General features: G+C 56.6%; 2 protein-coding genes across 2 annotated transcripts in view; one reads left to right on the top strand and one right to left on the bottom strand.

The window, feature by feature from the left end:
* trpm5 (transient receptor potential cation channel, subfamily M, member 5) overlaps nucleotides 1-4,031 on the top strand; it is a 26,403-nt gene extending 22,372 nt beyond the window's left edge. Inside the window, 10 exon segments of the mRNA XM_084475819.1 lie at nucleotides 209-269; nucleotides 272-292; nucleotides 295-357; nucleotides 360-380; nucleotides 886-1,054; nucleotides 1,539-1,717; nucleotides 2,365-2,497; nucleotides 3,303-3,375; nucleotides 3,498-3,647; nucleotides 3,788-4,031. Of these exon segments, the coding sequence (XP_084331945.1) occupies nucleotides 209-269; nucleotides 272-292; nucleotides 295-357; nucleotides 360-380; nucleotides 886-1,054; nucleotides 1,539-1,717; nucleotides 2,365-2,497; nucleotides 3,303-3,375; nucleotides 3,498-3,647; nucleotides 3,788-4,024 (1,107 nt within the window). The 3' untranslated portion in view covers nucleotides 4,025-4,031.
* A 112-nt stretch (nucleotides 4,032-4,143) lies between these two features.
* traf6 (TNF receptor-associated factor 6) lies at nucleotides 4,144-10,471 on the bottom strand. The gene is made up of 8 exons (XM_084476595.1): nucleotides 10,386-10,471; nucleotides 9,304-9,626; nucleotides 8,827-8,977; nucleotides 8,233-8,391; nucleotides 7,666-7,737; nucleotides 7,478-7,555; nucleotides 7,059-7,394; nucleotides 4,144-6,280 (listed from the first exon to the last, which is right to left on the bottom strand). The coding sequence occupies exons 2-8, from the start codon at nucleotides 9,624-9,626 to the stop codon at nucleotides 5,687-5,689; spliced, it is 1,713 nt and encodes a 570-aa protein (XP_084332721.1). The 5' UTR covers nucleotides 10,386-10,471; the 3' UTR covers nucleotides 4,144-5,686.
* Nucleotides 10,472-10,493: the final 22 nt, after the last annotated feature.

Raw genomic sequence — 10,493 nt, 5'->3', positions numbered from 1 at the left:
CAGACCCAGACAGACCTCCACACTCCAGCCAGTGAACCCATCTCTCTCTCTCTCTCTGTCTCTGTCTCTCTTTTCTCTCTCTCTGTCTGTCTCTGTCTCTCTCTCTCTCTCTCTCTCTCTCTCTCTCTCTCTCTCTCTCTCTCTCTCTCTCTCTCTCTCTCTCTCTGCCTCTCTCTCTCTCTCTCTCTCTCTCTCTCTCTCTCACCAGATGAAGGACGTGTTCTTCTTCCTCTTCTTCCTGAGCGTGTGGATGATAGCGTACGGCGTGGCCACCAGGCCCTGCTGCACCCTAACGACCACGCATCGACTGGGTGTTCCGCAGGGCGCTCTACCGGCCCTACCTGCACATCTTCGGACAGATCCCCTGGAAGAGATAGATGGTGAGGCTCCGGCCCGAATGGGAATGGATTTTCCATTACTCCCTGAGGAAGGAGGTTCTCTGCTCCGGCCTGGAGGATATCTCTCTGTCCGTCTGCCCAGCCATCCCTCTAGATGGATGGGGCGGCCATTTCCTCCTATCTCAAATGAAGATGAAAGGTCCTAGCCGCTGTCAGGTGACGATGGCTTCATCTCCCCTCGTCTGTAGACCCTTTCCACAGAGCTCGTAGGTGTCATAACACTACTACTGCTGCTGTACGTGTCTGCTACTCTTACCCGAGTCAACCCGTGCAGGTAAAGGCCCTGACACGCCACTCCGACCGACGGCCGACCGCAGTGCACACACCCAACAGACTCAGGTCAATGAGCTCTCCAGATGATGTGGTCGGTGTGTCAGGACGCCCCCCGCCACTGGCCCCTGACGGAGGCACACCCTCATTAGTGCTGGCAGCGAGCCCTGGGTGGAAGGCTCTACTAACGCTGGTTTTCCTCCTCCTGTGTTGACAGCGGCTCGCATGCCGGACATGAACTGCACCGACGTCCCGGAGGAGATCATCATGGGCAGCCTGCCGCCGTGCCCCAACGTCTACGCCAACTGGCTGGTCATCCTGCTGCTGGTCATCTTCCTCCTGGTCACCAACGTGCTGCTGCTCAACCTCCTCATTGCCATGTTCAGGTCAGACCCCCGCCAGAGCCAGCGCAGACCAGATGGTTACTAGTGAGCTGGTGCGTGGGCGAGGCGTCCCAGAGACCAGAGGAGGACTTCTCTGTGGCGGTGGTGAAGTGAGGAGCATGTGTCCTCCACACAAACACAAAACCATTTGCTTCCCTTCAATAGGTGAAAAGTCACTCCAAAAACCACAGATTTAGTCTGCTTTAAAATAGAATCGATTGTAGAATGGTTTTGCCATGATGTATTATGTACATAAACATGTTGTACATAATGTGATGAGGACGACCAGGTCATACACCCAGATGGTGTATGACCTGCAGAGTAGTGACTTAAACCTGCAACCATTCGCTCCACCTAACGATATGTATACCACGTGTAACACTGAACGGTCGCCACTACAAACACGCCACGCTCATCTGTGCTCTGAACATTTTCCTTCTGCTCCGCCACATGAGAACCGCTCCATCAACCCTCCTTCTCCCCCCAGCTACACCTTCCAGGTGGTGCAGGAGCACACCGACATCTACTGGAAGTACCAGCGCTACCACCTGATCGTGGAGTACCACAGCCGGCCCGCGCTGGCCCCGCCCTTCATCATCATCAGCCACCTGTCCCAGCTGCTGCTCAGCCTGGTGAAGAGGGCTGAGCCCAAGCAGGAGCACCTGGGTATGACAACCGCCCTGTAGCCCCCTGTAGCGCCCCCTGTAGCGCCCCCTGTAGCCCACTGTAGCGCCCTGTAGCCCCCTGTAGCACCCCTGTAGCCCCCTGTAGCGCCCCCTGTAGCCCCCTATAGCCCCCTGTAGCGCCCTGTAGCCCCCTGTAGCCCCCTGTAGCCCCCTGTAGCGCCCCCTATAGCCCCCTGTAGCCCCCTGTAGCGCCCTGTAGCCCCCCCTGTAGCCCCCTATAGCCCCCTGTAGCGCCCTGTAGCCCCCTGTAGCGCCCTGTAGCCCCCTGTAGCCCCCCCTGTAGCCCCCTGTAGCGCCCTGTAGCCCCCTGTAGCGCCCTGTAGCCCCCTGTAGCCCCCTATAGCCCCCTGTAGCGCCCTGTAGTACCCCCTGTAGCACCCTGTAGCACCCCCTGTAGCCCCCTGTAGCCCCCTGTAGCCCCCTGTAGCGCCCCCTGTGGGCTCCACCCTGTAGCGCCCCCTGTGGGCTCCACCTGTACCGCCCCCTGTGTAGCGCCCCCAGTGCTACACAGGGGGCTACAGGGCGCACCACCTCCCCGGTCTCTGGAGCGTTTAGAGGAAGATCCAGGGGACAAGTCTGCTGCGCTCGCTCTCACCTGCAAGAGTCTCTCTCTCTCTCTCTCTCTAGAGAGGGAGCTCTCGGCCGGTCTGGACCAGCGTCTGATGACCTGGGAGACGGTCCAGAAGGAGAACTGCCTCGCCCACCAGGAGTGCCGGCACCTGGAGAGCAGCGAGGAGCGCCTCCGGAGCACCTCCTCCAAGTAACTCCTCCTCCACGTAACCCCTGCTCCTCCTCCACGTAACTCCTCCTCCACGTAACACCTCCTCCTCCACGTAACCCGTCCTCCTCCAAGTAACACCTCCTCCACGTAACTCCTCCTCCTCCAAGTAATGCTCCTCCTCCACATAACACCTCCTCCACGTAACACCTCCTCCACGTAACACCTCCTCCTCCACGTAACCCGTCCTCCTCCAAGTAACACCTCCTCCACGTAACCCCTCCTCCTCCAAGTAATGCTCCTCCTCCACATAACACCTCCTCCTCCACGTAACTCCTCCTCCACGTAACACCTCCTCCTCCACGTAACCCGTCCTCCTCCAAGTAACACCTCCTCCACGTAACTCCTCCTCCTCCACGAACCCCTCCTCCTCCACGTAACCCCTCCTCCAAGTAACACCTCCTCCACGTAACTCCTCCTCCTCCAAGTAATGCTCCTCCTCCACGTAACACCTCCTCCTCCTCAACGTAACACCTCCTCCTCCAAGTAATGCTCCTCCTCCACGTAACACCTCCTCAAAGTAATGCTCCTCCTCCAAGTAACTCCTCCTCCTCCACGTATCACCTCACACACACAGCAGGCGACCTGCTCCCTGTCCCTCTGACCTCTGACCTCCGACCTCTCCCTCTGTCCCTCTGACCTCTGACCTGTCCCTCTGACCTGTCTCTGTCGCTCTGACCTGTCCCGTCCCTCTGACCTTTGTCCCTCTGACCTCTGACCTGTCCCCTGTCCCTCTGACCTGTCCCCTGTCCCTCTGACCTGTCCCTCTGACCTTTGTCCCTCTCAGGGTGCAGAGCCTGCTCAGGATGGCCGGGGGCTTTAAGGACCAGGAGAGGAGGATGGTGAGCGTTGAAGCCCAGGTGAGCAGAAACCTTCAGACTCAAGGAGGCTCAGGGGGACTGGGAGGGTTCAGCCTGGAGCGGAGTTCACCCAGCCTGGAGTGGAGTCGCTGCTGTCCTGTTCAGTGGTCTCTGCTCCCCAGGTGCGGTACTGCGGGGAGGTTCTGTCCTGGTTGGCCGAGTGCTTCGCTCAGAGCACCCTGAAGTGCGGCCGAGATGCCCCCAAGCCTCCCGGTGAGTCTGTGAGGCTGATCACCAGATCATCCTCCAACAGAACACATGAACTCCTTAATGTACTTAAGTATTCTTTCACCTTCTTCTGACAAATGTACTTATTGTGGGTCGCTTTGGATGAAAGAGACTCTAAATGCCCTGGATCTGATCTGGTACTGGATGAGGAGACGGGTCCTAATGACTTTTGTTGCTGCTAAAGTGTCAGGAGCCCAGGAGGGGAGCAGCAGAGAGCAGCCTCTGCCTCCGGCCGCTAAGGAAGAGACTGCCGAGGCCACGAGGCCACGAGCGAGGCAGCAAGGCTACGGAGCCAACAAGAAGTTCCCCTACATCGACGAGGAGGAACGCTAGACGGACGCCAGGAGATCCACTGTGCGTTTGCTCATTTCCATACAGGATATTAATTCAGATGAAGACGAATACAACACTTTTGATATAACACTTAAGTTGAGTCGGGACCAAATGTTTCAAAGCTTTTGTTTCACTCGAGGTGAGGACCCACCTTAGTAGAGACACAATTAAAATGTTTCACTCCACTAGTTGTGTTTATTATTCAGTTCCTCTTTTATTAAAACAATGTCAACTGTGATTTTTCAAAGCTGTGGAAAAAAAAAAGATTAATCATCCAGTGACTCGGATTAATCAGATTTAAACAGTGGTCCTCCTTAACGCGGAGCTGCTAGATTGTGTTGACAACTCACGATTAAAAGCACCCAAGCACAAACAAATCAGGCAGATTGTGGTCCACTGGCCGCCATGAGCAGGGTGAGTGACCCCCTCCTGTGGTTCGACTGCGTGTCTCCAAGTGTCTTATCATCCACCACACACACACACACACACACCCAACGGAGGAAGGCACTAAATAGGCTGTTGCTTTCTGTACACAAACTGTCCAAAAGCACATTTGATTTATCGAAAAGAATAAGTGTTGACAATGTCTGTTACAACAGTTGATACAAAGTAGAAGTAACAAAGTGTAATAAACCATCAAATATCGCAGTCATATGAGTTCTGGCCTGCAGGGGGTCTTCTTCAAGAGGCAGTGTTCAGGTCCAGAAGGAGCTCTTATATAATAAAAGACCTTCTAGATAATACGATGACTCTGGCTTCAGTCTTCTCTTGGTCTGGAGTCACAAACGCTTCTTTGACCTCAGAGTATTGAGTGACATGTTGGTGCCTTCCGTCATTCTCAAACATTTTACACTTTTTTGATTTCATTCGAATAAATCTGTCTTCCACAATAGCTGAACTAATAGGAAACAGCTCTGTGGAGATAGATGACCGTAAAGTTTATCAAGACCAGAAATAAAAACGATTATCGTACTGATCGTACTGCCAATGAAGATGACAACTTTAAACAGAAACCATTTTGTTCATTCTGGATCCAGCATTTACCAACAACCACATCGTCCTCTGACCAATCGTGTCGTTTTAGCACTCTAGTCAACATAGACTCAATGTGACATCAACCAACACGGCATGTCAGTTGCTGTAGCCGTCCTAAAGTGTAGTGACATTAAAGTATCCAGAACGGTAAGCAGAATGTAATAATACTGAAAATAAGCAGCACAAAGAAATTGTGTTTTTCTTGGATGGGTTCAGGATGCCAGACTTTGTCCATGTGGGGGCGGGTCTGATGCAGTAGCAAAAACAACACACACACAGCTCTTATAATGACAGATGAATACATGAGTACATAACCCTCCTGACTATAGGTGAATGATTTTATAGCCAAAGGAAGGTTTTAAATTAGAGGAATTAACTCCTAATTACTGAGCCATGAAAGTAGTCATAAAGAAATTGAAAATATAAAAAATTAAAATAATAAATTCCCACAATTTCATAACAGCCTAGCGAACGTCAATAATCCCATCACCCTGAACCCCTCTGAGCCCCATCCCGGGCCCCTGAACCCCTCCGAGTCCCGTCCCAGGCCGGGGCCCCAGGTCCCCAGACCCTAGACATCCCGGGGGCCCCTAGACGTCCTGGGGCCCCTAGACGTCCTCGAGGTCCTGGGGCCCCTAGACGCTCTCAGGCCCCCGGGGTCCTAGACGTCCTGGGGCCCCAGGACGTATAGGGGCCCCGGGACGTCCTGGGGCCCCTAGACGTCCTCGGGGCCCCGGGCGGTCATGGCGGCGCCCTCGCGGCGCAGCGCGGCGTCGAGGCGCAGCGTGACCTCACACCGCACCATCAGGGTGTCGTCTTTGACGTAGGAGCGCTGCTGCAGCTGGTTGAGGTGCAGGAAGGTGACGTAGCCGAAGCCCTTGGGGTTGCGCTGGATGGTGGGCCTCTGGAAGGCCTGCAGGTCGGGCTTGGTATCCATCACCTCCGTGTGGTGCAGCCCCTCGGCGCCCTGGTCCAGCACCGTGAGCCGGATGGTGCCCTGGAAGGGCCAGCTCAGCTGCCCGTCGTAGGGGCCCTGCATGGTGTGCACGAACAGGGAGATGTAGTTGGAGCAGCGCGGGGCGTTGGGCGTCTGCAGGTGCAGCCTGAGGCAGAGCTTGTAGCCGGGCCGGCCCGTGTAGAAGCCGGGGCTGTGCTCCACCACCGGCACGCCCTGCTCCTGGTTCCGCAGCAGCGCCGAGAACCCCCGCAGCCGCCACACGAAGATCCCCTGGCACTGCTGCGCCTCCAGCTCCTTCACCGTCTCCTCCAGCACTGCCACCCGCCGCCGCAGCTCCGCCAGCTGCCCGCCCTGCAGGGGGACAACCAGGACCCCGTCAGACTGGACCCCCTCAGACTGGACCCCGTCAGACTGGACCCCGTCTCTAAGGCTGTACCTGTGTCTCTATAGAGGCTGTACCTGTGTCTCTAAGGCTGTACCTGTGTCTCTAGGGGGTGATGGTTACCTGTGTCTCTAGGGGGTGATGGTTACCTGCGTCTCTAGGGGGTGATGGTTACCTGTGTCTCTAGGGGGTGATGGTTACCTGTGTCTCTAGGGGGTGATGGTTACCTGTGTCTCTAGGGGGTGATGGTTACCTGCGTCTCTAGGGGGTGATGGTTACCTGTGTCTCTAGGGGGTGATGGTTACCTGTGTCTCTAGGGGGTGATGGTTACCTGTGTCTCTAGGGGGTGATGGTTACCTGTGTCTCTAGGGGGTGATGGTTACCTGTGTCTCTAGGGGGTGATGGTTACCTGTGTCTCTAGGGGGTGATGGTTACCTGCGTCTCTAGGGGGTGATGGTTACCTGCGTCTCTAGGGGGTGATGGTTACCTGTGTCTCTAGGGGGTGATGGTTACCTGTGTCTCTAGGGGGTGATGGTTACCTGTGTCTCTAGGGGGTGATGGTTACCTGTGTCTCTAAGGGGTGATGGTTACCTGTGTCTCTAGGGGGTGATGGTTACCTGTGTCTCTAGGGGGTGATGGTTACCTGTGTCTCTAGGGGGTGATGGTTACCTGCGTCTCTAGGGGGTGATGGTTACCTGTGTCTCTAGGGGGTGATGGTTACCTGTGTCTCTAGGGGGTGATGGTTACCTGCGTCTCCTTCCCGATGATCAGCTCTCTCAGCTGGTGGTCCTGGGTCACCAGGCGTCCGTCCATCTCCCGGAGCGTCTGGCTGACCTCGCTGCTCAGACACGAGGCCCCGCCACTGCCCCCACTCCACATCGAGGACCCCCGGGGGCCACAGGGGCCCGGGGGGGGCCCCGCCGCCGCCCCCTGGTCCTCTGAGGACGCGCAGGATGCGGCCGGCGTCCACAGCGGTTTGGGCGTGGTCTCACCCAGGCTCATGCTGCGCACAAACTCGGCCATGTAGCGCATGTGCATCTGGGTGAACTCCTGCGTGTGCTGCGCCAGGTTGTGCCGCTGCATCTGAGGAACCAATCACAGTGTTTCATGAGGCTGGACCCGGGCGGGCTGAGGACACCGCGGCCACCCGGACGTCTCCTTCTTACCCGCTCCTGACAGCCGAAGGTGCTGAAGGTGCACGCGATGGGCGCTTTGGGGCAGTCGGTGTCACAGTGAGACTCCATCTGCAACACGACAGACCAGGTCACTGGAGAACACACATCCACCACACACAGGAACGCTCACATCCACCACACACACAGGAACGCTCCCACCCAATGGTAATAACACCCACCTGGTCCCTGATGAGCTCCAGCCCGCAGTACTGGCACTTCACGTTAGCGAACGGACACTGCAGCTCGTGGAGCTGGAAGACAAGAAGGAGACCAGAGGCTCAGAGGAGACCAGAGGCTCAGGGGAGACCAGAGGCTCAGGGGAGACCAGAGGAGACCAGAGGCTCAGGGGAGACCAGAGGAGACCAGAGGCTCAGAGGAGACCAGAGGAGACCAGAGGCTCAGAGGAGCAGCTTTCATCATTTCATATCAATCAGTGATTCAATACGTGGGGCTGCTGACTTCTCCTCCTCTCCGCTGTGTGGGAGGAGGTCTGCGTGGGAGGGGGTCTGTGTGGGAGGAAGTCTGTGTGGGAGGAAGTCTGTGTGGGAGGGGGTCTGTGTGGGAGGAGGTCTGTGTGGGAGGAGGTCTGTGTGGGAGGGGGTCTGTGTGGGAGGAAGTCTGTGTGGGAGGAAGTCTGTGTGGGAGGGGGTCTGTGTGGGAGGAGGTCTGTGTGGGAGGAGGTCTGTGTGGGAGGAGGTCTGCGTGGGAGGAGGTCTGCGTGTCCCATAGTGTGTGAGATGCTCTACCTGCTGCTCATCGTAGACGAAGCTGGCCACGCAGTCGGGGCAGGAGACCAGTCGACGGTGGCAGTGCAGCGTGGCGTGCTCCTCAAGGCTGCTTTTCAGCACCGCCTGCTGGCAGTGGGGGCACAGCAGGGTGGCCAAGGGACACTGGCTCACGTGGTTCTGGAGACGCATGGAGGACACATGGGGGACACATGGAGGACACATGGGGGACACATGGAGGACACATGGGGGACACATGGAGGCAGGTCAGCTGTCAGACTCAACACTCCTTCACCTCCTAAACACCACAGGTCTGGAGGATATTCTTGCCTGCTTAAGAAACGTGCTGCAGGCAAGAGTTGAGACCCATTATTTGAGTGAAATTAGTTAGAAATGATAAAGCTATCCGTCAGCATGAGAGCATTGTGATTGGTTTAGATCTGGTCCAAAATGAGTCCCTCAACTCTCTGTTCTGACCAACCAGAGCGCCGCTCTTCTCTTTGGTTGTTATAAAGCTCTCTTCTGCTCTCTCTCTTAACCACTCTCGGATGGTATTACAGCAGCTTGTCTACATGTTGTTGTCAGCAGACGTTCACACTAGTTCAGCGGCTCTACCTCCAGATGCCGGAGCTCCATCTTGTCTTTGCAGCCGTCGTTGGGACAGCGGACCGTGAGGGACAGGATCTCCCTTTTGGCAAAGTTATCAGGAAAGAGCTGCTCCTCGGAGAGCATCTCGTTGTCCACGGGACAGCGCTGCCCAGTGTCGCTGGAGAGGAGGAGACGCGCCGTCGTTAGAACGCATTGGTTACACTCAAACATACGTCACAGCATCACAGAGTGTGACAATAATGAGAACCTATAGAACTACAGCAACATGTCAGCTAGAAAACTACTAGAAAACTACTAGTACATTCTGATCATGAGTCTTGTGCCCACGTAGCCCTGTGACATAATGCTGCTTTAGTCCCTGTTAGAGGAGCAGTCTGTAGTAGTGAGCCCTGCTTTAGAGGAGCAGTCTGTAGTAGTGAGCCATGCTTTAGAGGAGCAGTCTGTCGTAGTGAGCCCAGCGGTCGGTGCTGCTCCACTACGTACCGGATGGACTTCTCGATGCAGTGCTTGCAGAAGCGGTGTCCGCAGGGCGTCTGGATGGCGTTGCGCAGAGCCATGAGGCAGATGGGGCACTCGTACTTGCTCTCCAGCGGGGGGTCGAACTCCACGTCGTAGCCCTGCAGCGGGGCGGCGGCCAGCAGGGAGGTGGGCGTGCTGCCGAACAGCGTCCCCGAGCTCTCGGCCGGGCTCAGCAGCGACTCGCGCTCCTTCTCCAGCATGGCCATTGCACAGCTGGACAGCTCCCCGGCCAGCCCGCCGCGCTCCGCCTCCAGGCTGTCCCTCTCGCTGTCGAAGCACGAAGCCATCTGCAGGAGCACAGAGCAACCGATCTACAGTCTGCAGGAGCACAGAGCAACCGATCTACAGCCGTCTGCAGGGTGTAGAGCACAGAGCAACCGATCTACAGCTGTCTGCAGGAGCACAGAGCAACCGATCTACAGCCGTCTGCAGGAGCAAGAGCAACCGATCTACAGCCATCTGCAGGAGCACAGAGCAACCGATCTACAGCCGTCTGCAGAGCACAGAGCAACCGATCTAGAGCCGTCTGCAGGAGCTCAGAGCAACCGATCTAGAGCCGTCTGCAGGAGCACAGAGCAACCGATCTACAGCCGTCTGCAGGAGCACAGAGCAACCGATCTAGAGCCATCTGCAGGGTGTAGAGCACAGAGCTAACAATCTAGAACTGATCGGCTGATTGACAGCCAACATAAACGCCATAAAGAGGCGTACAGAGGCGGCATCAGACGCGTCTCCTGCATGCAGCGCGTCGCTCCACCCGGAGGCGCCCTGGACCCCACCCCGCTGTTATCTAACGACCCCCATTCTGTCACACGTCGCGGGAGGACTCAGCGGGGGTCTGCCTGGAGGTCCGGGGTCATCTGGGTGACATAACGCGATCCCCTCCATCCTGGCGTTGTTTGGGTGGAGCGTCCCCGCCTGGCGAGGCTGATGCGGAACTAACAACATCCTCCCTGAAACCAGTGCAGAAACCAGTACAGAAACCAGTACAGGAGCCAGTAGACCTACTGGCCCAGACGGCCCTCCTGACTGGTGACCAGACTCACCTGTCCTCCTCCTAACTCCGGCTTATCGCTCCACGTTAACGCGTTTCCGTAAACTTTCAACTCACAGGATAAGTTTTGGTTTTGTTTCCTGATCCTCCAGACGTCACG

The sequence above is a fragment of the Micromesistius poutassou genome (assembly GCF_964030765.1).
Source record: "Micromesistius poutassou genome assembly, chromosome: 12".
Lineage (NCBI taxonomy): Eukaryota > Metazoa > Chordata > Actinopteri > Gadiformes > Gadidae > Micromesistius > Micromesistius poutassou.
The sequence above is the reverse complement of the archived record's forward strand: the minus strand, read 5'-3'. Positions and strand labels throughout refer to the sequence as shown.

What these genes read in the sequence shown, in the direction of transcription:
- traf6 (XM_084476595.1), bottom strand. Translation starts at nt 9,626, where the DNA reads ATGGCTTCGTGCTTCGACAGCGAGAGGGACAGCCTGGAGGCGGAGCGC. An exon ending in TGCATCGAGAAGTCCATCCG is followed by an intron (nt 8,978 to 9,303) that starts GTACGTAGTGGA and finishes CCTCCTCTCCAG; the next exon opens with CGACACTGGGCAGCGCTGTC. An exon ending in CCTTCGGCTGTCAGGAGCGG is followed by an intron (nt 7,395 to 7,477) that starts GTAAGAAGGAGA and finishes TTGGTTCCTCAG; the next exon opens with ATGCAGCGGCACAACCTGGC.